Below are 25,802 nucleotides of genomic sequence, written 5' to 3' on the forward strand. Positions count from 1 at the left end.
ATAACTATTAACTATAAATAAAGTTAGGATATTTTTAGTATTTATCTATGAATACTTTTAAATTATAAAAAATATAATTTGGTATTTATCTATGAATATTTTTAAATTATAAAAAATAAGGGGTCAGTCTTGAATATTATAATAATATTTTCATAAATAGAAATTTAAATTTTTTCCTAACACGTTGTCTTTCTCAATTGATTTCTGACATTAGAAAATTAAGGGTGTTACAATGCCACTCCTGCTTTACCAATGCCCACATTTCTCTCTGAATAAATCGGAGTTAGGTCTGGGATAGGGGTTTGGGCTAACTCGATCTGATAAAAAAAAATTACATCCTTCAATTGATTTGATTTGACCCGAAAATTCATGTCATTCACATGACTCGAATCCGACCCGGCTTTTTGAAATAAAATGGAACCGATCCGAAATAATAAAAATATTATTTTTATTTAATAAAAATGGTAATTTAATTGAAAAAATAATATATAGAGAGGTATTATTATAATTATTCCTAAATATATAAGGTAAAATTATATTTTTTTCACTCTAAACCCGAATCCGACCCAACCCAAACGTCACATTTAAAAAAATCCGACCCGACTGACCCCAACCTGATTTTTTTAAAAACCCGATCATTTTCGGGTTGAAACCCGTCGAGTTTGGGTCTCATGTCCATCTCTAATTAGGTCAATCAACGTACAATCTCACACTCGTGCATGATTTATATTTTTATGATTTAGTACATGATTTATTGATTATTCAACTCCTTTGTTTTAAGTTGATTTATGATCAAATTTAAACTCCATACTTTTCAAACTATATTAAATGCACTTTCTACTTCAATTACTCTTTTGACGCCGAGTTCACTTTTATTTTAATTTAATCCTTTGATTTTGTATTTTATTTAAGTTAATCCTCCAACCGCATCCCTGTGTGAATTCTTCCTTGTAATTTATTCTTGGACTACATTACCCTCCAAATTGCCTCTTTTTCCTACAAAATTCATGCCTTAAGATTTTCATTAGTCAATTTCCTTTTTGAACCTTTCGAATTCCCACCTGAAATTTGGGCATTACACCATATGATTGTAATATGGCATGAGGAATGATGACACGTGTTAATTTTACGATAGACCAATTAATCGTCTATGAGGTAAAATGGACTTAATAACCAAATGAATGAAACTATGTCGTGTGAATAACGTACTTCTGAATTATTTGTTTTATTTTGTTTTAGTACCTAAACTTTTATTTATTTCAAAATCATACCCAACGTTCATTTTTATTTTATTTTAGTACCAAGTTAAAAATTTGTTAGAACCGTTGTATGTGGCACATTTTGGGTAACTTCTATTTTTGTCACTAAAGTTTAAAAACTTTCAATTTAAATACTCAACTTTCAAATTGTTCATGTTTTAATCACTCTGATTTATTTTATTAATAGTTTTTACGGCATGACATTTTATTATTATTATTTTATTAATATATAATTAAATTAAAAAAACTTAAACTTCAATACCAAAATATGAGTGAGAAGATAGTTGAGTGATGAATGATGTAATTTACTCATAAAGTGTCATGTTGTAACTGAGTTTTTAATTGAGAGGCACTAAAACGAAATAAAAAATAAATGTTAGGTATGATTTTGAAATAAATGAAAGTTTAGGTATTAAAACGAAATAAAACTGATAGTTTATATACTAAATATGCATTTTACTCTTTTTTAATATTTAGGGTAATTATAAATTAGTATCTCTTTTGAATCTTTCTTAATCATTAACAATGTACATATAGAGATGGGCACGAGACTCGAACCCGACTCTATTGGCGGATTTTATATAAAAAAACTTCGAGTTCGGGTTTGATTATTTAGAGATTACGTTCAAGTGTCAAGTTCGAGTTTAGGGTGAAAAATATCTCAACCAATCCGATCCAAAAAAATATATAATTTTACCTTATATATTTAAGAAAAAATACAATAATACCCCTATATATATATTATTTTTTCAATTAAATCTCTATTTTTTATTGAATAAAAGTGATATTTTTATAAATATATTATTTCATGTCGGATCAAATCAAGTCATGTTCGAGTTTTATCTAAAAAAATAAGTTAAATTTGGATTAAGTGGAGAGTGTATAATTTTTAGATCGAGTCGAGTCGAGTCAAGTCAAATTGACTGACGCAACCCGACCTATATCTATCCCTCTATATATACCCGGTAAATGTATCGTCTATCGGAATTCAAAAACTTCTAAAAAAGATTAAAAAAAATCTACCTATTAAAGTGACCCCACGAATTCGAATGTAGAATGCATATCTAAATGTGATATAGTTGTGCTAGCGATATTGAGAATGTTAAAGTGTCTCTTGAATACCCTGTCTAGGTTGAATGCATTGCTATATTAGTATTACCCTGTTTGGGTTTATTAACTTCATGCGCTATAATTTAAGATGATTATTCGATTAAGTCTAGTTCTATTAAAAGATTTTGAGTTTATTTATTTTAACTAGTCTTATTTTATAATTTATATTTTATAATTTTTTTGAGTCGAGTCTAATTGTTAGAGTTTCTGTTTAAATTTAGTTATAAACATTTATAATGTTATGATACTAAAAAAAAATAAATTAGCTGACCCTTTTTTCCTATATGTAATGGGGGTAAAGGGGAGATTATGAAATATCCTCCGTGAGACTCGATCCCACGACATATGTTATGATACTAATTGATTCTAATTTAAACAATTTTCTATAATCATATACAATACACATATATATTTATTCATATTTTTCGTATGTGATATACATATATCATGCAGAGTTGAGTAATTATACTCGAGCATAAAAACTAATCTACTAATTATTAAAAAATTTGAGTTAATCGAATTCTATTTTATAACTTAACTCGAATTAAAAAAATTTGAACCGAATTTTGTTGACCCTATACTTAGTGATTTAAGGTCCTTACTCTTCATGTTATTTTTCCTTGTTTCACAAAACTAGCAGCACTTTTCAAATATTAAACTACAATGCAGTGCAGGATTACAATACTTCCAATCTGTATTTGATCCAATTTAATATTAAAAAAATTAGAGAAGAGAATACTCATCATCATAACTCATCGTTACAAGTTAGTTATGATTATGTCAATAATATGTGATTTATTTTGGCGTTTTTGGGAAGCAAAAATACAGGCTGGAAGTATCCCAAGCTCCAACCCTACCATTCATTTAATTATTTGATGCAAAGACTTTTCTTAAAAAAAAAAAATTAGGCAAATGATCTATTGATTATAAGGTATTATTTTGTTGATTTTTTTACTATTAAAAGTTATAAAATAGTTTTTTGACGATAGGATGTAGTTTTATTGAATCTCCGATTATTAAAAATTACAAAATAGTTATCTAACTATTTATATGTCTCAAACTCATATATTTTCGTTAAAAAATTGAAGGTTGTCTGAGCTGGACGTTAACTTGCGACTGAGATAATATCATATTTTAATAATGTCTACTAGCAACGTTATTGCTCTCAAGCATTGAATTTACGCCTTAAAATTTCAAGCATTGACTTACGAAGACCCAATCCGTAAAATACAACTCAAACGATTTTATGATCAGATTTTATCATATCCTAATTAATAAATTAATGTCTAGCTCAAATAACTATTAATATTTTAACTAAAAATGATGAGTTTGGAACATATGAATAGCCGAATAATCATCTTGTAACTTTTAATAATCGAATGACTCAATAAAATAATACCCTATATTCGAAAAATTATGTTGTAACTCTTAAAAATCCAAATTTAATAAAATAACATCATATACTCGAAGAATCATTTGTGTACTTTACAAAAAAAAAAAAAAAAAACCATTAACAAAAAAGCTTACAAGAAACACAACGCAAAGAACCCTTCCTTCCTTCCTTCCTTTATTTTATTTTTATTCTTAGTTTTTCTCTGCTTTTCCTCCTGCCTCCGCTAAGCATCTTTACCTTACTTTTTTTGTTATCCTTTTTAGTTTCTGTTGGTCTCTCTCTCTCTCTTTTTATTTTTGGCTCTTATTCTTTCCTTGTTCATGGGGTAATTGTTTTTCTTTTGTCTTGTGGTGGTGTTCCTTCTTTACTCTTTCGTTCTTTTCTTCAACAAACTGAAATTCTGCTTCTTTCTTTCGTTCTATCTGGCATTGTTTTTGTGTGATCAGTAAAGTTGAATTGCTTTTCTCCTTGTAGTTCCTTCCTGGGCAATCTTTACTTTTTTTGCCTTGGAATTTTCTTGGAGCTTGTTTCTTCTGAAACATTTTTACTATGCTTGATCTTTCCTTTGATCAAACTGTGAAGTTATAGTGTTTTTCACCTCAAGAACATACCCATATCAACCCATTTTCTCTTCACTTTTTCACTTTTTCACTTTTTCCTAGTTTCCCCCCCTTGATCAGAGAACCTTTTTATTATTGATATTGTGTTTTGGGGGGGACTGTTTCCAATAATGGGACTTTGCCATGGAAAACCCATTGAAAACCAACAAAAGCAATCAAGGGACATCTCAATCCCAGGTGAAACCGATGCACCACAAAACTCCCACTCCACCAAGTCATCAAATTTACCATTTTACAGTCCTAGTCCATTGCCAAGCCTCTTCAAGACATCTCCAGCTATACCCAGCGTGAATTCCACTCCTCTCCGCTTCTTCAATAATGGGACTTTGCCATGGAAAACCCATTGAAAACCAACAAAAGCAATCAAGGGACATCTCAATCCCAGGTGAAACCGATGCACCAAAACTCCCACTCCACCAAGTCATCAAATTTACCATTTTACAGTCCTAGTCCATTGCCAAGCCTCTTCAAGACATCTCCAGCTATACCCAGCGTGAATTCCACTCCTCTCCGCTTCTTCAAACGTCCATTCCCTCCCCCTTCTCCTGCAAAGCATATCAGGTCATTGCTGGCAAGAAGGCATGGCTCAATTAAGCCTAACGAGGCCTCAATCCCTGAAGGAAATGAGTTGAGGTTGGTTTGGATAAGAGTTTTGGGTTCTCAAAGCATTTTACGTCTCATTATGAGCTTGGTGAGGAAGTGGGGCGTGGACATTTTGGATATACTTGCTCCGCTAAGGTCAAGAAAGGAAGCCTCAAAGGCCATGACGTGGCTGTTAAAGTTATTCCAAAGTCCAAGGTCTAGTTTTCCTTCTTCTTAAGTTAACTTTTTAGACAAATTTTCATTTGCACTTGTCATTAATAAGCAATTGCTGGATTTTGTTTCGTATTCACTCTGATTGAGGATCTTATGATCCCAATATAATCTTAACACTTGTTAACTGTGTAGCTGTATCTCAGGTATCCATTTTGTTGCTATGGTAGCAGCGTTTTAAATTAGGTTATTATTAAATTAGCAGCTTTGGTTTGGAAATATTGTATTTGTATGTTAAATTGAGGGCTCAGCTTTCTCTTTTCGTTGCTATAATTAAATTAAGTCATAGTGAAATATGATGTTAGTCTTGTTATGTTTTTGAAAGACCGCAGTTTGTAATAGCTACTGTTGTCTTGGCTACTTATTCTAAAAACTAATAAGCTCTATTCTGTCACAATGCAGATGACCACTGCAATTGCCATAGAGGATGTAAGACGAGAGGTGAAGATACTACGAGCTTTAGCTGGCCATAAGAACTTGGTTCAGTTCTATGATGCTTATGAAGAAGATGACAATGTTTACATTGTGATGGAGTAAGTTTGAGGAGATTGGATTTTCTTAATATGGCTTTCATTGTCTTACATTTGTGTTTTTTTTTGTTTTTCAAATTATTTCATGCTTACGTGATGGACTATTCTAACTTTTGACTCCATGGGAAGTAGGCCTGAAATTCATATGGATAGATGCAAGCAATTTTCTCAAAACTGATTTTCACTTTGCACTTCAGTGATCAGCAACAGCATCAGAGTTTAACTGCAATACAGTCAATTTGTCTGTGACTGTAAATCTTAACGAGACCACAAAGCTTTAATGTAACTGCTTTAGATATTATTCATGAAAATAGTTGGCCAAAATGGTTTACATCCGGTCAAAGTATATCCATCTAGCTGGAAATATTAATTCTCAAATTTTGCTTTACATGATGTCTTGTTCTTATTGTTTTACTTTTTCTTGCTTCTGTTCCTTCTTCTTTGGGGTGAAAAATCTACTGTTAGATTTCTGGAGCTTATTCCCTATTACTTTTAATGGTTTTCAGATTGTGCAAGGGTGGAGAACTGCTAGATAGAATACTTTCAAGGTACATGTGCACCTCTTACCTTTTCACTTTATGGTAAAATGTTTGACGTGTTTTACAACTTTCTAAGAGTATGGATTTTGCTTGTGCTCTCTAGGGGCGGAAAATACCCGGAAGAAGATGCCAAGGCTGTGATGCTTCAGATTTTAAGTGTTGTGGCCTTTTGTCATCTCCAAGGTGTAGTTCACCGTGACCTCAAGCCTGAGGTAATTGACTCATATGTGTCAGGCATCATGGCCATGCTCTTTGTTTCCTACAGCATCAAGTCTCATGATCTCCGTCCTAGAAACTTAGTCGAACTATTAAAGAAAGTATATAGGGTGAAAGCCTTATTCACCTTATTTATATGACTAACTGAGCACTGGAACAATGTGACTGTTCTTTGTGAGAGTGGTTATGATTTATGCTTAGCTGCTATTCTCTTCTATATCCTCTATTTAAGAATAACAGGATTTAACATTTGAATGCTTTAGCCCGTTTCGGGATGAGTTGCTACTTTGTTTTTCTGAAGGGTTACTCTAGTGAACTCTTGCAATAGATGTATTTGCGTTGGTTGACTTTCATTTTACTCTCTTTCCACTATGTCAGTCTTGGAAGTACACTTTCTTTAAAATCCTGTTTGGTTTTTCCCGTATTTCCCTTGTTACTCTTTTCCATGTATTATGTATTGAGCTACCGCAGTCTTTTTATATTTTTGTGGGGTTAAACTCCCATCCATTACTTTTTCACCCGTTTCTGTGCAATACAAGTTTAATCATAAAAATGATTTGCACATTTCATAAGTTGGGTCGTATACATGAAAGATGCTGATTAGCATATATTTGAATGCCGTAGACAAAAAAAATATTGGACGGGCTCTCAACCCTTTCTTTGTCGATGTTTATTTGGTGCACAAAAGTTAAAAGCTGCATGTTTTCTTTTGCATCATCACCAATAGTGTGTTCAATCATCGACCAAAATTTTCATCTAAAGGAGCATAAATTGTTTTCTGTACATGGTTTGATTTAAAAATTCTGCATTTGAATGTTGGTCTGTTCTCTATTCCTCTCTCTCTCTCTCTCTCTATATATATATATATATATATATATAATATTATCCGATACTTATATCAAACCATGATCCTATGAAATTGTAGAACTTGATTGTAAAGTTTTGCCTAATGATAAAATTTTCACTTTGGGATAATAATTCCCACATTATGATCGCCATGTAGGGCACTCCATTAATGGTAATATGCTTTTTTTTGGTTTCAGAATTTTCTTTTCACTACTAAAGATGAGAGTTCTCCTCTGAAGGCAATTGATTTTGGACTTTCAGACTATGTGAAGCCAGGTTAGAACTACTCATTGATTTTCATTCTCTGTTTCTGTTCAAAGGAATGTGTTTTGATTGTTGTAGGATTTCCCAGATGAAAGATTGAACGACATCGTAGGAAGTGCATATTATGTCGCACCCGAAGTACTACATAGATCATATGGGACTGAGGCAGACATGTGGAGTATCGGAGTAATTGCCTATATACTTCTTTGTGGAAGTCGACCATTTTGGGCTCGAACAGAATCTGGCATCTTTCGAGCTGTCCTTAAAGCTGATCCAAGCTTTGATGAAGCTCCTTGGCCTTCTGTATCCCCTGAAGCAATAGATTTTGTAAAGAGATTGTTGAACAAAGACTACCGTAAGAGACTAACTGCTGTGCAGGCTCTGAGTAAGTATCCGAAACTATTTATGTTGCGAATCCTAACTTGCTCACCTGGTATAGAACATCAATTATTTTTCATATGAATAAAGAAAGTGTGCTTACTATTTTCTCTCTTCCTCAAGTAGACTTTCATATGAATAAAGAAAGTATCCTTACAATTTTTGCAAGGTTGAACTTGTTTTACTAGTTTCCCTTCTTTCATGGAGATAATATGAATAAAGAAAGTATCCTTCAAATTTTCGTCCATAAGTAGACTTCACCTCTAAGGATGATTATTTATAATGACTTTCCACTTGAGGCTTTTTTTGGTTCCTTCTTTTACCCAGAAATTTAATAATGGCATTGTTCATGTTTTATGCTTAGGTCATCCGTGGCTGGCAAATTGCCATGATGTAAAGATACCATCAGATATGATAGTGTGCAGGCTTGTTAAAGCTTATATAGGCTCATCTCCACTGCGAAAAGCAGCATTGGGGGTAAGTATAAGTATATAATGCCTTCTTGTTAAAGTTTGTTACTTGGAGCGTCTAGGTTTCTTACATGTAGCTATAGTTCATTTTTCCGTAAAATGCCATCATTTATTGTCTGCGTCATAAATGAAAGCAAGGTCCAAAATTCAGACTTCATTTTCAGCTGTAGAATTAACCCTAAAACGCTCATCGTTTGTGACAACTTTCTAGATCATCTAAAATGTGGATATTCTGGAAATGCCCTTCATCAATATTAAACAGATATTGTGTCGTTGCATCGAATTATATGAACCCGGCAATATCCATATTAACAGTCTCTTTCTCTCTCTCTCTCTATATATATATATCAAGGGTGGGTTCTAGCACCACTTTTGGGAGTAAGAAAGTTACCTTGGACATTACACATTAAGATGATATGGTCGCACTCTTCAATACTTTTGGTACATCATTGTTGCAAATGTTTAAATCATTTATCATTTTAGCATTATTGACGTTTTGATCTTGTTCTAACACTTAGTTGTGATAAGTCAGCAGCTATGCATGATAGCATACTGTGCTTCTCTACTTGTAAACACCATGGTAACATAATTTGAAACCATTGATTTTTCTACATCCAACCCTATTTCTACCACTTTGAGCCACTGATTTGCTCGGCTTTATTTTTAGTGGTTCCATGCAACTCAATGATTAAACATTGTGACTTCATTTTGTCACATGTGACATTGTACAGAGGTCTGGTGTAATTAAGAAAGATCCTGTTTGCTGATATGTGTACTTTTGAAAGTAAATTATAAAATGGAAGTGAAGACAAAAAGGAACAATGACTTATTCTACTATTACCTTGGGCATTAGATTGGGTTGTGTAAAGATAATATAAGTGTAATGGTGAACTTGTCATGGTATGAGATGTTATTGTTCCAATTAAAATTTTTTTGCCAGTAAAACCTATTGCACGCCCATCTGGTTTGCAGTTGGGTTTCCTAAGATCCTACAGAACCACTCCAAGCACTTCAATGCTTCTATGCTCCTTCCAAACACTCGATACTTACTAACACAGCCGCAAAACAAAGTAAAACCAAATAGAACTTGGCAGAACTTATAACATAAGGTAGACTAGTTGAGAGATGCTGAATTATTGACACATTGTACCATAAATGATGCTATTTGGTTTCAGTAAATTATGTTTCTTATGATTAGCCTATATTATTGATATAAAGAAACATGCCTCACAAATTTGGATACGTTGGCTGAAGCTTCCTTATTATGGCAGGCACTTGCCAAGACGTTAACTGTTCCACAGCTTGCTTATCTCCGGGAACAATTCACTTTATTAGGACCTAACAAAAATGGATTTATTTCCATGCAGAATTTTAAGACGGTATGATACTCTGTAATTGTTTGCTTTAACTTTTATCCATTTTAAGTCATTCTAAATAGCATGGAATTTGCAGATGATGTTGAAGAATTCTACTGATGCTATGAAAGATTCACGGGTCCTTGATTATGTCAACATGGTAAAGCTTCCAAGTTACTGTCTTTTTCCTTGAGGAGAGCCTTTGAAAGAATACTTTGAACGTGTTTAAAATGATGATACTATCAGCATGTTTTTCTGTGTTGTGCAGATTAGTTCTATTCAGTATAGAAAATTGAACTTTGATGAATTTTGTGCCTCTGCGATAAGTGTGCATCAGCTAGAAGGAATGGAAACATGGGAGCAACATGCAAGGTGTGCATATGATTTGTTCGATAAGGATGGAAACAGGCCCATTATGATAGAGGAACTTGCCTCGGTAAGTCTTCCCAGCTTGTCTCTCTGTTTCTGTCTTTGTCGTAGTATGCCTAGCCTAGGTATCTATAACATGGCATAGGACGTGGGAAACAAAGGGGTACATATGTTCAATGATTTAGGGAAGCATATGAAAAAGAAACAGTTGAACCCCAACTAGACTCCGGTGTTCGAGAACGTCTTATTGAAGCATGAGTTGAGTATTGAGATTCTTCCATTTATCCTATACTTTGATTACCAAGCGAGGGACTGAATCAAGGCCTGTGAAATCTCATATAATGTAGTGCTAAAGGGTAAATCATTTGTGTAATGTTCCAGGAACTTGGACTTAGCTCATCAGTACCTGTTCACGTTGTTCTTCAAGACTGGATTAGGCACTCAGATGGGAAGCTTAGTTTCTTGGGCTTTGTTAGACTTCTACATGGATTATCTTCTCGCACATTTCAGAAATCTTGAGGTTGAATTGAACTACATTTTTTGTCTCCCTTACCACTCTTGCGTAGACAAATGTGTGCTTAAATCCGAATCTGATCGTGCAAATGGACTGTAAAGTCGAATCAGATACTTTGCTTATGAAGCAAGCACTTCATATCTTCTCATCATGTCTAGGATTTCTTTCCTTCCTTCTCATGTCCTGAAAGCATTTTCATTTTCCTCAGTTGTCGTAGTAGTAAAACAATTATATATATATATATATATATATATATATAATGTATACGATCATTGTTGTTTTGTCTTTCTTCCAATTCTTATATCATTCATCCTATCCCGTCCTTCAATTTATTTCCTTCGAGTTTGAAACTGAAACTTGAATTTGATTTAAATTGGTTCGATTTCTTGGGCCAGTTTAGTATTGTTTTTTAAATGCATCTTTTAAAAGCAAAGTGTGATTTAAAATTTAATTGTTTGAGATTTCTATCCAATAATATTTTTAAAAGATAAAATATTTGTTTGACATTACGTTGTAAAATTTATTATAAATTATATGTAAATTCATTAATGTTATGATATGCAAAATATATCAACTTTAACTATAATAAAAATATAAAATCAGTTTTTAGTAACTCATTATTATTATTTTAACGGGTAAACTACTGGAATAATCATTTATCTTTTATATGTGTTTTATTCATCAAATTCGAAAAAGTTAAATTTTGGTCACTTATGTTATTATTTTATTAAGTTTTGACCACATAGACATTGAATATCGTTAATTTGATAATATGATATGTTATAAAAGTGTCTAATTTTTATTTTAACCTCTGAATTTTAGATAAAATATTGATTGTAGGGTTTGTTTTCTTTTTACCCAAAGTGGTTTAAAGACAAAATTTTTGTTTGAATATGCTTTTCTTCCACTGGTACCTTTGCGAAACCCTAACTTTTTATGATCCTACATGGGTCATTAAAAATGTATATAAAATGTTGTTTATTTTTTTAATTCAATTCAAATTTTACTCCGACTTTATAACATTTTTTCCAAGCAAACCTCTTCTCCAAAAAAAAAAAAGATTTCAGGACTAGTGAAACATATATATTTAACTTTTAAAATTCAAAATTAAATCAATATTTAAAATATGATAAACTATGTATTTAATTACTAACTATTGAAGTGATTTTGTTTTGGTCACCCAACTATTTTTTCTTAAAATAATACCTAATATTGCATTTTGAGTTTATTTTAGTTTTATGTTTTTAAAAAATTAATAGAACTGTTAACATGATATGTATTTTTAATTATTTAACGTTAATGTGCACTGTTAATTTTTAAAAATAAATGATCAAAATTAAAATAAAATATAATATTAAATATGATTTAAAAGAATAATTGAATAACCAAAATCCAACCGCATAAATAGTTTATTCTTTTGAATACTGACCGTACATGAAAAAAAGGATAAATAAAATTTTATAATCGGATAACAAAAAGTGAAATTTAGAGTGATTATTTTGTAGTCTACACAATAAGAAAAAGAAAAGAAAGGAAACAGAAATAGAAACACACGGCAGGGTAGTCCCATTGGAATCAGAACGACATTGAGAGGGAGAGAGAGAGAGAGAGCTGAATTCTGAAGGCATGGAAGGTAGATTCATTCTTCTTTTCTCTTTCTTCCTCCAAATTTAAACCCTAAATCATCTATTCTCTGTCTCCGCTCTTCGCTTTTGACTATGCTTACTTCACCAAGTCTGATTTTTCTCTCTTTTAATTGCTTATATATTTATGGTTATATGCTTTTAATTGTCTGCTCCTTTCCCTTAACATATACTCCTTTCTTGTTATTTGAACTTTGCATTTTTTTAAATAATTTTGTCAATACCTTTTTAATCGTGGAAAGGAAAATTGGGGAAAATGTAAGATATGTTCAATCCATAACCTAGGTACTAAATATAACAAAAATTGAGTTGTATCCTTGACCTCCACTTCTTAGTTATTTGTATCTAAATCGCTTATTGACCCATACGGTGTAGTTTGGCCTTTTTAAGATAAGTTCACTATGTCCTTGGTCTATCTGGAACTGCACTGTGGCATTAGCCCCAAAAAGCCGAGAAGGTGATATCAATAGCCATAGCATCTGTTTTACCGCATTTCTTGTTTGTGCCTTGCTGTGGTCCTTTTAAGACAATGGCTTCTCGTACTGTATATAGTTTGTTTAATCCAATGACAACAGCCTTTTTTGTGAAAAGTTGTTTCTGTGTGCAATTACATGCAAGATAGGGGTTTGTCCTGGGTTAGCCTTAAGATAACATGGTAATGCCATTATAACTCATTATGTCGGTATATTAACATTGCTACGTATTATTGACCTAAAAATCTCAGTGTCACATTTTGTTTCTGTTTTATGGAAGTTTTACCGTTCATGTTCCTTTTTCTCTTTCTCTTGAAAACTGATGTTTTGGTTTCTATGAATTGTTTGAAGCCATTACATTGGTTAAACTTAGAAAGATATATAAAGAGATCTGAACGAAACTTTATAAAACAAAGTGAAGTAACAATACCCGGTGATGGTGGATACAATTGGCAGTGTGATCCATTCTTCATACCTGTCACTTTATAAGCTAGAATTGCGAGTCATAGATCAATGAGATAAAATCCTTATGATAGACAATAATTTTGTTTCTTTTTCCCCCCCAAATTACCATAACAATAAATATAGGGGCTATGGGCTAGAGTGAAATATGGAGAAATTGTCCAACTGTAGGAGTTTTTGTTTACTTGAGTATACTTGTACCTGGTTCATTTGGGCATTACATTACTTCCATAAGAACAGATTCTGCTTTGTGTATTACTGTATTTCAATGTGCTTTTACTTAAAATGGTCAGCTTGAAAGGACATGATCTAGAGCAAATATTGTAAATTCAAATCACTCGAAAGTTATATGAATTCTCAATCAAAAAGTTTAAATCAATAACCAAAAGATAAAAAATCTAATAAAATATTAATATCTCAGTTACATCATATTGCAAGCCTATGCAGGCCTAAAATAACATTTGGTAAATATAACACTTAAGCCTTAATATTCGGTGATTAAAAAAATAAGAATTAATATAAACCAACTTAATAATCTACACTTGCCTAGATAACTTAATTCTCAACTAGCATATTTTCATCATCAGGAAATCTTGTGGTATTTTCTATAGTTGAGTTGTATAATCACCGTTTGGCAGCCATTCTTTCTCAAGTAGTGCTTATGCTTTGCAATGTTCTTTTCACAAGATGATATTTTTTTTCAGGATTCTGTTAATCAATGTACTCAATATGGATTTTATTTATTTATTTATTTTTGTGCGATGTTGCAAGTTTATCATAAACCCATGGCTTAGGTTTTTATATGAACCGTGTGCAACATCTTTCTCTTCTTCCCTGGTAATCATCTTTCATAAATTTGAAAATGAGAGATTAAATTAATAGGTATATTCTGATAATGACATTCACAAGCTCCCATAATGCACATTTATTATATTAATACTGTGTTATGATAATTCTACAACATCTTGACTGTGTATCTTGGATGAAACTCTATGTCCAATAAATTTATGTTACATGTTTTAAGTGAAACAAAAATGATTTCCAGAACAGTAAGAAACAGCTTTATAAAGTATTGACAGGCAGAAACTGAAACTTCGATTGCATTTGAGTTAAGTTACACTTTACTTTTTCATTCTTTCCTTATTTATTTATTCTACTTCTCATGTATATCCAGTAACCTGTTGGAGCAGTTGGACCATTGTCTTAGAGGTGTAACTAACTTAGATGGTTGTTTAGAGGAAATGATCTTTGTTTTCTGGGCTTATATCATTTATTTATGTGGACTGATATACGCGGGCTTAATTTTTATGCGATGTACATTTAATTGGATATCATTTTAGACATTTTAGGTAGCTTTCAATTATTAAGATAATGGGATTTAAGAAATGGATTTTGTGTTTTGACAATTTAAGTTTCAGATAATATCTGAAGTCTTCCTTTCGAGATTGTTAGGGTAGTGGAGCTACTTGCTCCAAAACTTTTGTTACAACATTTTTATTCCACCTGATGTGGCAAAAGTTTGTTGGACAGCATCAAAGGTGACAGCACATCTGCCAGATTAATTGTTCGTAAATGCATGTTAAAACTTCAAAGTTGAAGCAATAGATTGTTTCCACACCAAGTGGTGGGATAAAATGTTGGGAAGCGTAAATCTTATTTCCTTATTAGGGATACATCAAATAGATTGTTTCAATTAAGGACCTTATTGTCAGATTTTTGTTGATTTCTAGAGTTTGTATCATACCATCTTCTTGAACTCAGCATGAAATGCTTTAGTTTGTGTATATTCTGTTTCTTATAGGGTCATAACCTTTTAATTAAAGATTAAATTCAAAAGATTCTGAACCTTCAACTGCACCCTATTTTATTTGTAAATTTGTAGTTTGTCTTGTACTCTTGTTCTCTTTGTTTTGAATACTATTTTGGTGTATTTTAGTGTCATTTCTCTTTATTGTCAGCTTATGTATACATGTGACGTTCAACAGGTGGGTCCCCAGACCAAGAATCAGTTGGGTCTGGTACAAAAAGGTCCACTGTGTCTTCTGGCAGTAAATCTCGTAGTCACAAGGAATTTTTGTACAGATTTATTGATTGTGAAACATTTACTTCAAATCTTGAAGATTGGTTTCACTCATTATATGAGAAGTCAGCACCGATGAAGCCTGCCTTTGATGTACCGTTCGAGTTGATAGAGCTTCAAAAATTTGATTATGCTTTGGAAGGGGTTTCATTTCAACAGCTTATTCGAATGCCAAATGCTGTTTATGCTTCGACATCTGATTCTGCTGAAGCAACTGCTTATCTTGCCGTTGAAGATTTTTTACATGCCACTGTAAAGGGCCTGTGGGAGACATTTTGGAGTCAAGATGAACCAATGCCTTTCTCTATTACCCGTCTTTACAAAGAAAATTTAAAATTTTACCAGGCCGAGAATGCAATAGCTAGTGGGAGGCTTGGAAGTCTCTGTGCTTCTGGTGTATTGCTTAAGAACCCTAGACATCCTCATGGAAAGTGGGACGATATTCTTGAACTGGCTCTTTTGAGGCCTGATATCCAAAGCCTTTCTGTGGAAAGTGAACAACAGCCTTCTCTACTTGTCCTAGGTGAGGCTCTTTTCTATGCCTTGCGCATGCTCATATCAAGAAGCTTAAGCAAACAGAATTTTTCTCTGGGTTCAAATTTTGTATATGTTCTTCTTGTTGATTCTCAATATGGCGGTGTTGTGAAAGTTGAAGGAGATGTAAAGAAAATTGATTTTGATGTGAATAATGTCTATAAGTGTGCTGCTGAGTGGATTCAAAGGCATGCCAGAATTGCTGTAACTCCAGTTGATAGGATCTGGAACAAGCTTGGAAATGCCAATTGGGGAGATATTGGTGCTTTGCAGTTAACTTTTGCAACATTTCACTGTATTATGCAGTTTGCTGGCCTGCCTAAGCACTCTATTGAAGATTTAGCTGCTGATCATGGTTGTCGCCTCCAAACAAGGAGACTGGAGAGGCAACTGGGAGATACTAGAGCGAATGGAAGTAGTTTATTCAAGTTCCAACAGCATGGTGTCTCTCCCGAAATTGTTGAAATTCAGGATGAATCTGTTAAACTTGAGTCTGAGTCGCTGAAGCTTGAAGTAGAATCTGTATTATGGTTGGATGATTCAAACTGGGAAAGAGGTTATCAGATTAACCAAATCAGGAGTAACGGTGAGCTTCCTTATTACATTGCATCACCAGTTGAAGACCAAGGAAAGTCTCTCTTTCTCTATGTGGGTTCCCATCCTTCTCAGCTGGAACATGCATGGGAAGATATGAATTTATGGTATCTAGTTCAGAGACAAACCAAAGTATTGACTATTATGAAACAGAAAGGCCTATCTAGCAAATATCTGCCTCAAGCGAGTGCATCTGGAAGGATTATTCATCCTGGTCAGTGTCGGAGGCCTAGTTCAGGTGGAAACTGTGATCACCCTTGGTGTGGCACCCCAATTCTTGTGACCAGCCCAGTTGGTGAAACTGTTGCTGATATGGTAAGTGAAGGTCATTTTGGTGTGGATGATGCTATCAAGTGTTGTCATGACTGTTTATCTGCACTTTCTACTGCCTCTTCAGGAGGTATTAGGCATGGAGACATTCGGCCTGAAAATGTGATCTGTGTAAGATCTGGTGAAAGCCATCCTTATTTTGTTCTTATTGGTTGGGGACATGCTATTTTAGAAGATAGGGACCGCCCCGCCATGAACCTTCATTTTTCATCTACTTTTGCTTTACAAGAAGGAAAATTGTGCTCAGCATCGGATGCTGAGAGCCTGGTTTACATGCTCTATTTTGCCTGTGGAGGTGTTCTCCCCGATCTTGATTCTGTTGAAGGGGAACTACAGTGGAGGGAGACATCATGGTCTAGGAGATTGATTCAGCAGAAATTGGGCGATGTGTCACCTGTATTGAAAGCATTTGCTGATTATGTTGACAGTTTGTGTGGAACACCTTATCCTATGGATTATGACATATGGTTACGAAGGTTTAAGAGGAGCATTCGTGAGGAGGATCATGGAAAGGAAATTGATGCATCTATCTAGAATCATGTTTTAAGAGCCATTATGGCCTGGATTTAGCCTACTCTTGATCCATGGGATGCTTGTACTTTTATCTTCAGGGACTTGACTGTTCAAAATTTTTGCATGGGTTACAGTTCTCCCTCGACCAGCTCAATTACAGTAGTTATGTATTCGGTTGTCTATGGAATATCTTGGTTTATTGGAAAACGAGGCATTCTGATGAACCATTATGGAGACATCTTGTAGTGTGCCCATGTACTAGGGTTTGGAGGATTTATCTGGATTACGTTTGGGTGGAATCCGAAATGATGTAGAGGAGATGGGGTATCATTTCTTGGTTTTTATTTCTTCTTTTTCTCTTTCCTGATACAAGCAATGTGGAGCCATTTGTTTTGGCCTTGTCATAGGTCTGATGTTGAAGATGATGATCTGAAATTATTGTGGCGTCTTCCTTTCCTGTAAATGAACTGTGAGGTAGTTGCTTTGGCGGTTTCCGATTTCGATTGCTGTAAGTATCTCTTTGCAAATTTGTGATTAACTCTTGAATTTTCAACTTTAATCCTTCGCATATTTATTACAAAATCTATGACTAGTGGATTCTTGGTTTGCTGAGAACAGGATCATGAAGGTTTCGCACTCTTTTCCTTTCATAGTCAAGACCTTCCTGTTTGTAGGTTGGCTTTGAATTTTAATGCCCTTCTTACTTGGGGATTTGGATTCATTTGTGGTTTCCTTTCATACTTGTAAAATCGTTGAAGTCGAACAAATTTCAATTAATTTTAAAAACAAAATTTTGATCACTCAATTTTAGAAGGATAATCCCTCCATATCAATTGTGAATAGAACCCCATTGGTTTTCTGATAGCCCCTCCTTTCACCTATAATTTGGGTTACACCTTAACTTTTGCAAATCATTAAAAAAAATGGAATTGATAAATGAAAGGGCATAACAGCGATGATTATTTTTTTTGATAAAAAAATAGAACCAATAAATGACAAACTTGTGTGACAAATATATAAGCAGGAGGTATATATTATCAGCACATCCAACTTATGAGAGCAAACCAATTTTTTTTCCTAATAATAATGTTGAAACCAACATCAATTTATAAGGCCTCTAAAACCAGAAAAGTTTCAGCTCCTTAACGTTGCTAAAGTGGTATAAATTTTTTTGTTATCCTTCGAGTAAACCCAAATCAGTAATATTATTTTTATTTATCAATTACATTTTTTTTGTTTTTGAAATTATTTAATTTCATCAATTTTATAGATCGACTAATGTTATTTATTATGATGTTGATGTAACGTGCCATAATATTAATACGACACTTTACGTATGAACGAGTATTAATTTATACAAGGGGAATGATTCCTCTCGACGTTCAACAGACAGTAGAATATTGGAATGGAAATACAAATGTTTTTCATCTTTCTGCTGCCTCTTCCCTTCTTCCTCTCCATTGTCCTAAAACATGGGAAAAATGGCAATCTTCCCCCTACCCCACGTGGTCTTCCTTTGATCGGTCACTTATAAATGAAGTTGTTTGATTCATATTTTCCTATGGAAACTCTCTCAAAAATATGGTTCTCTCGTGTGCAAGCCGACCATTGTTGTTTCTTCTGCAAAAATGGCTAAAGAGGTTATGAAAATCCATGACCTCGACTTCTACAGCAGGCCTGATCAACGTGGAAGCCGTAGATTCTCTGACAATCCCCTAACCGTGGACTTTTCACCGTATGATGACTACTGGAGGGAGATCAGGAAACTTTGTGTTGTACATCTCTTTAGCAGAGTGCAACAATGTCTTCCCATCCGAAAAGACGAAGTTGCTCGCCTGATGAAAAAACACAATGTCAATTATGTTTTGTAGAATGTGTGTGTTTCATTTCTGGTGTAGAATGTGTTTATCGCTAGAACATATACATCATCAGCCACTGTGATCTGGGTTATGAGCTTCCGGATGAAAAATCCAAACTGTTCGAAGAGAACACAAGTGGAAGTAAGCAATTTGATTGGAAGAAAAGGCTTTCTTAAAGAAGATGACATTCAAAGTTTAACTTACCTAAAAGCTTTGATAAAAGAAACGTTCAGATTACAACCGACGGCTCCATTGTTGGTGCCACAAGAAACACTTGGATAGTGCAACATAGGCGGGTATGAAGTAGATGCAAAAAGCTTAGTCTACGTGAATGCACTGGCAATAGGAAAGAGACCCTGAAGTTTGGGAAAACCCAGAAGGGTTTTGTCCTGAAAGAATCATCGGAAGCTCTATCGACTACAAAAGACAACACTTTGAGCCCATTGCTCATACCTATGTTGCACTTATACGGATACGGGGACGAGAAACGACAATTTTTAAAATTACAGAGTACGTGGACGTCAATGGTACGTCATATAAAATAATTTTAAAATTATAAATATATATTAAAAATTATAAATAAAGTCAAATATCAAGACTCAAACTGAAATATTAAGTTTAGAACAATAAAATCCCTAAATTATTTCTGACCAAATTATAATTATTGTAAATTATATAACCTTTTCAGAAAATATATAATATTTGAGAACTATCTATGAGATTATTCCATTTTTATTATAATCACAAATCCCTACCTTTATTCTAACCTTCAGACGCGCCTCCCCTATTTCTTTTCCTTCTTCTTCCTTCGTTTCCCCTTCTTCCTCCATGAACGTAAAAGGGTGACCTCAGTGAGATACGCCATAGACTCAGACTTATACAAGTCTGGCCGAGAGATGAAATAGATAGGGCCCCCAAGTTTTTAATTCACTTTGCTTGCATTTTTTTCTATAAGCGGAGCGATTTGTCGAGTCTACGAAGCTTCGTAGTTTCCCCCCCCCCCTTTGCCTCGCCATGCCACTAGATTCATAATGACCGGCGGGCTTGGGTATCCATGGCACCCTATTTGAACTTCTTGAAAAAGGGGCATAGCTAAAGCAACAAATCCTTTAACAGAGGAATAATTCGTGGGATCCATAATTGCTATATCATCTATTTTCTTTCCTAACACTCGTTCACAATCGTCGCTCCGCCGCCGTGCTTACTGATCTAAGGTAAGTAGATCACCAGTCACCTTCCAAAAGCTTCCATCCGTCGACTGGCTCTCATCCGTCATGTTGCAGTCAAAATTACCCTTGGAAACGTCCTTTGACCGTCCCCCAATTCGGTGTACACTGTCACCGTGGCACATCCCAATACGTATCCCAGCCGTCCCGAAACGGCCCTCCTTTGCCTTCCAAAAGCTTCCATCCGTCGATTGGCTCTCATCCGTCGCCGTCATGGGTCATGTTGCAGTCAAAATTACCCTTGAAAACGTCCCTTGACCGTCCCCCAATTCGGTATACCCTATCACCGTGACACATCCCAATACGTACCCGAACCGTCCCCAAACCGTCCCCGTACCAGAAACGTATTAGATACTTGAAACGGCCCTCTTTTGCCGTCCCCGTGCTTCTTAGGCTCATACCATTCGATGCAGTAGAAGGATTTGTCCTATGGGAAATGCAACTGTGGAGATTACCCTTGCTAATCTTCTTTATAAGTTTGATTGGGAAATGTCATCAGGAATGAATGAAGACGACTTAGACTTTAATGTCTTACCTGGAATCACTACACAGAAAATAAAACATCTTATCCTAGTGATTAGTAATATTGATGATTGATCAATCCATCATTATAGTAATTTGTAGCATTTCATCCATGTTATATGAAGGGTTTGATATTACTTATAAGGTAAACTACATAAATACCACTGAATTTTAGGTTATGTATTATTTATACCATTAAACTTTTATATTTTTCTATTTATAACACTAAACCTCAGTTTTAACTTTAATTATGCCATTGAGTTGTTAAATTTTAACGGCATGATGACGTAGATATATATTTATGTCACTGTGATGATGTGGACAAAACATTATCGTTTTGATATGGTTATTGATGTCTAAAACGTCGTTGTTTTAGGCAATAAATTTTAGGTGCGTCGACATTGCTACTAAGTTTTTAAATAGTTTCATTTTTAACACTGTATTTTTCTGGTCGTCGTTAATAGCAAATATTGTGATCTCTTTATATTTCAATATCAAAACATTTGCATTTCACTTGTCTTTCTTCTTTTAGGATTGGTTTTCCAATAAGCCCTCTCAAAATCGACGAAGGTTCATTTAAAAGTTCAACAAACTAATGTTTTGAACTCTTCTGATGATGTTAGTTTGAGATATGTTGTTCGCCTTCTTAAAATAATACTTCTCACCATGGGATTTTCAAACAAATAACCAAAATCTTTAAAATTTAAGAGTCCACAAAACTCTAAAATTGGTAATTTTTTGTTTAGTTTATCAAAAAAAACATTCATGTAAGAAGAAAGAGGAATTAAAAACGAACATTTTAGTATATATCTTGTCACGAAAAACTACTAAAGATAGATGATGATTGGCTAATGACGATGATAAAAAAAATCTAATATCAAAAATAGATTAATTTAAAAGTTCAACGACATAATTGATACATTTTTAAAGTTTATACCACACCAAAAAAATATTTTATCCATATATATCGTTCGAATTTTAATAGTCCAATAACATATTTGAAGTTAAAAGGCAAAACCAATTGTATAATTAAAATATTTAAAAACTTAATAATATAGACGAAACACCACTTAAAATTCAATTGTATAAACCACGTCTCCTAAATATCTCATTATTTTCCACAGAATCTACAATCAATAAATCCAATATATAAAACATAATATTTTGAACCCCTAATCAGTGTTTATTTTTTGTTTCCTTTTAAAAAAAATAAATATGAACGATTGCAGAGGAGAAATTATGATGCACGCCACGTGTTCACTTACAAACGAAAGTGGCCAAGTTGAGGGAAGGGTTGGGCCTACTCTGTTGCCCAAAAGATCAAATCTGCAATTAAACGATGTCGTTTTGTCAGGTAACTTGCTTGAGAAAAGTCAACAGTGTTAATAGTACTGCTAAGCAAACTCAACCGGCCTAGTGTTCGTGTCAGGGGTATTTAATAAAGAAAAAATAACCTCAGTGATCGAAAATTTCTTATAATATATGATTTTAATCAACTTTTTTATGATTTGCCAAAATGACTAACAAAATTGCAATACGATCTCTAAATCGCAACGCGATCTCCATTATCGCAATTCAGTTTTTAGATTCGCAACGCGATTTTGACCATCGCAATGCGAATATGTAAATCACAATGCGAATATGTAAATCGCAACGCGATAACACGTGATCGCAACGCGATTCTGACTATCACAACGAGATTTTGACTATCGCAACGCGATAATATGTAATCGCAACGCGATTCTGACTATCGCAACGCGATTCTGACTAACGCATCACTGAATTTCAAATTCGCAACAGGTTTTAATTTCGCAACACAAATGGGTATATAACTACTACGCAGCAGCATCAACTCATAACCTAAATCCCTAAATCGTAACTCATTCCATCTTCATCTATCACAATCTCCGGCGATATCCGTTCCTATATCCAACGACATCCTTCCCCATCCGACAACAGGTTTTAGTTTCGCAGCTCGTTTGTTTAGTAAATTAATTTACAATAATGAAATCATCTAATGTTGATCATGTTTGGATAGATTTGTGTTTTGGAGGGTCATGGGAGAATGTTCATGGTGTTTTACAATATATGTCTTTACCCATGAATCTTCAACTAAAACTGTCATTAAAAAGTTAACTTATGAAACTCTAATGTTACGTGTTGCAAATAAATTGAATTTAGAGTCCTTAAGTGGATTTAGGCTATCTTATCAGAGAAAATGTAAAGTTTATTTGTTAACCGAAAATGAAGATGTTGAACGATTCATTGCTTACATTAGTGTTTCGCAAGATGATGTTACATTGTATGTTGTTGAACCTAGAAGTAGTGAAGTTGGGTCAGTAGCGGGTAGTAATCAACTAAGTTTTTCAACCCTAGTTTATGGTGCTCAAAATTTAATGGTTCCACCACAATTTCATCACCAAGCAAATTTTGTTTCACCACATTTCCAATATCAAACACAATCTCAAAACCCACAACCTTTCCCTAATCCAAATCCCAATCAACTTTCAGCACCAAATTCCGGTTTTCGTATTAACCAGTTAGACGATGATGAGCCAACAGAAAAAATTGTGAGTACTAGTCGGTATTCGAAATTTGATCTTGGTCAATACCCGGACTTTGATCTTGGTCAATACTCGGATTTTGATGATGTTTCAGAAGAAGAAACAGACCCTACGTGTAATGATTTTGATATTGGTTAATACCCGAATTTTGATGATGAAACAGCCGCTGTCGAGGAAGATGTTGTTGATGATAATGAGGAGGAAGTTACGACTGTGAATGAACATGTTGAACATCCATTCTGTAATTCATATAACCCTGAAGAAGAAAAAGAAGAAGAAGAAATCCCCGAAGAAAAGTCCCCGAAGAAAATGCCACGGGAGTATAACTGGAATATGCTAGAATTACTTCAGATACCAGAAGAAGAGTTGGTAAAAATATCAGTTGATTGTTACACAAAAATTATTCGTATTAAGAAAGATGATTGTTTTGATACAAAGGAAGACTTGAAGATAACTTTGTATACGAAATGTGTGGAAGATGGCTATCAACTAAAAGTAAACAAATCAAGCAAAGATCATTTCGAAACAAGGTGTATGATTGACAAAAACTGTACGTGGCGTATGATTGCAAAGAGGATAAAAGATTGCGAAATGTTTCAAGTTAGGACTTTTATTAATAAACATACATGTTCAAGAACCCAAGTTTTTTCTCACCATAGACAGGCAAACAAAAAGGTGTTGGGTGGTTTTCTGACTGAGTTAATGTTTTTGAATGGCAGGGTATATCGGGGACATGAAATTACGACTGACATGAATGCTCGGTTCAAGATTAGTATCTCATATTTTCAAGCTTGGAGAGCCAATTGTTATGCCTTGGAATTGTTGAGGGGGTCGCCAGAAGCATCGTTTGCCCAACTGCCGGCTTATTGTCACAATTTAAAGCTGAAAAATCATGGGTCGGTAACTCATATCAAAATAGATAGAGATGGACGCTTTGAGTTGCTATTTATCGCCATTGGTGCTGCGGTTAGTAAATCAATATAATTTTGTTGACTCATTTTTGTTAGTTACAGGCATTTCACATTTAAATGATTATATTTCTTGTGTATATGATTTTGTAGATTCGTTCGTTTATTACTTGCATGCGCCCAGTTATAATAGTTGACGGAGCACATTTAAAAGGTCGATACCTTAGAGTAAACTTATTAGCAGTAGCCATGGATGCTAACAATGGGATACTACCAATAGCTTACGGGGTTGACAAATCTGAAACCTCTGATTCATGGACATGGTTTATGGGGCATCTTAGGGATTGCATAGGTCCTATTAGCAATCTGACAATCATATCCGGTAGGGCAAACTCAATTGACAACGCTGTTAGAAGGTGTTTCCCAGATGCTTTTCATGGACTTTGTGGTGTTCATTTATATAGAAATCTAAAATCAAGGTCTGCTGGTATAAAAAATCACAAATGGACGTACTGGAAGGCTGTAAAAGCTTATCGGGAAGTGGATTTTAATAAGCATATAAATTGTTTAAGACGTGTTTTGCCTCAGTGTGCTCAAACACTAGAAGATTTCAGGTTTGAAAGATGATCAAGAGTACATCAACTTGGAGCAAGATATGGTTTCATGACGTCTAATAGTGCAGAATCAATCAACGCTCTAAGTCGTCATTCCCGGAAATTACCCATTACTATGTTAATGGAGTTTTTTCGAGCCTTTATTCAACAGTGGTACTACAAGAAAAGAAACCATGCAGGTATTATTTCTTTAAATTCGTAACTTATTATATAATTTACTAAGTATTATTTATTTAAATTTACAGGAACATTGGAACATCGTGTTACACCATGGACTGAAAAAAAGATAACGAAACGGGTTGTGAAGTCAACGTCATGGAGAGTTGAACCATGTTCAAACACTTTGTTTGATTACTGGATAATAACTTAAATGAGCTTGTCGATCTAAATGCAAAGACGTGTAGTTGTATGAAATGGCAAACATCTGGTTATCCGTGTGGCCATGTTATAAAAGTTGCTCTTCAACTGAACCAAGATGATTCAATCGCATATTCTATGGATTGCTACACTACAGAAGTATATCTACAGATTTATGCCGATATTATCTACCCTATTCCACATCCTTCTGAGTGGGACATACCACATGACTTACAAACAGTTTTTCCACCAGTCATGGATAGAAGGCTACCTGGCCGACCAAAAAGTCACGATCGTATACCGTCTAAGGGTGAAGAGAAGAAGAGATCGACATGTAGTCGGTGCAAGGAAAGTGGTCATACAAGGTTGACATGTGGATCACCAGTGCCATCACAATCATCTTTTCCTATACCAAAATATGGATCATCATCAAAATCCAAAGCTCAT

General features: G+C 34.2%; 2 protein-coding genes and 1 pseudogene across 2 annotated transcripts; all 3 read left to right on the top strand.

Moving 5' to 3' along the window:
• The first annotated feature begins 1,538 nt into the window (after positions 1-1,538).
• On the top strand, positions 1,539-17,586 carry LOC120195834. The gene is made up of 3 exons (XM_039197773.1): positions 1,539-1,542; positions 12,270-12,309; positions 15,240-17,586. The coding sequence occupies exons 2-3, from the start codon at positions 12,303-12,305 to the stop codon at positions 17,324-17,326; spliced, it is 2,094 nt and encodes a 697-aa protein (XP_039053704.1). The 5' UTR covers positions 1,539-1,542; positions 12,270-12,302; the 3' UTR covers positions 17,327-17,586.
• LOC120195844 (CDPK-related kinase 1-like) lies at positions 3,993-10,892 on the top strand. The gene is given in 13 exon segments (XM_039197783.1): positions 3,993-4,669; positions 4,855-5,008; positions 5,011-5,180; positions 5,598-5,728; positions 6,232-6,273; positions 6,368-6,476; positions 7,524-7,602; positions 7,679-7,975; positions 8,333-8,445; positions 9,710-9,817; positions 9,891-9,953; positions 10,062-10,229; positions 10,544-10,892. Coding segments are annotated over 13 exon segments (1,749 nt in total). The 5' UTR covers positions 3,993-4,492; the 3' UTR covers positions 10,682-10,892.
• Positions 17,587-18,933: 1,347 nt separating the features above from the next.
• LOC120195260 lies at positions 18,934-20,987 on the top strand (annotated as a pseudogene).
• The last annotated feature ends 4,815 nt before the right edge of the window (positions 20,988-25,802 follow it).

The sequence above is a fragment of the Hibiscus syriacus genome, unplaced genomic scaffold, assembly GCF_006381635.1.
Source record: "Hibiscus syriacus cultivar Baekdansim isolate YM2019G1 unplaced genomic scaffold, ASM638163v2 tig00004620_pilon, whole genome shotgun sequence".
Lineage (NCBI taxonomy): Eukaryota > Viridiplantae > Streptophyta > Magnoliopsida > Malvales > Malvaceae > Hibiscus > Hibiscus syriacus.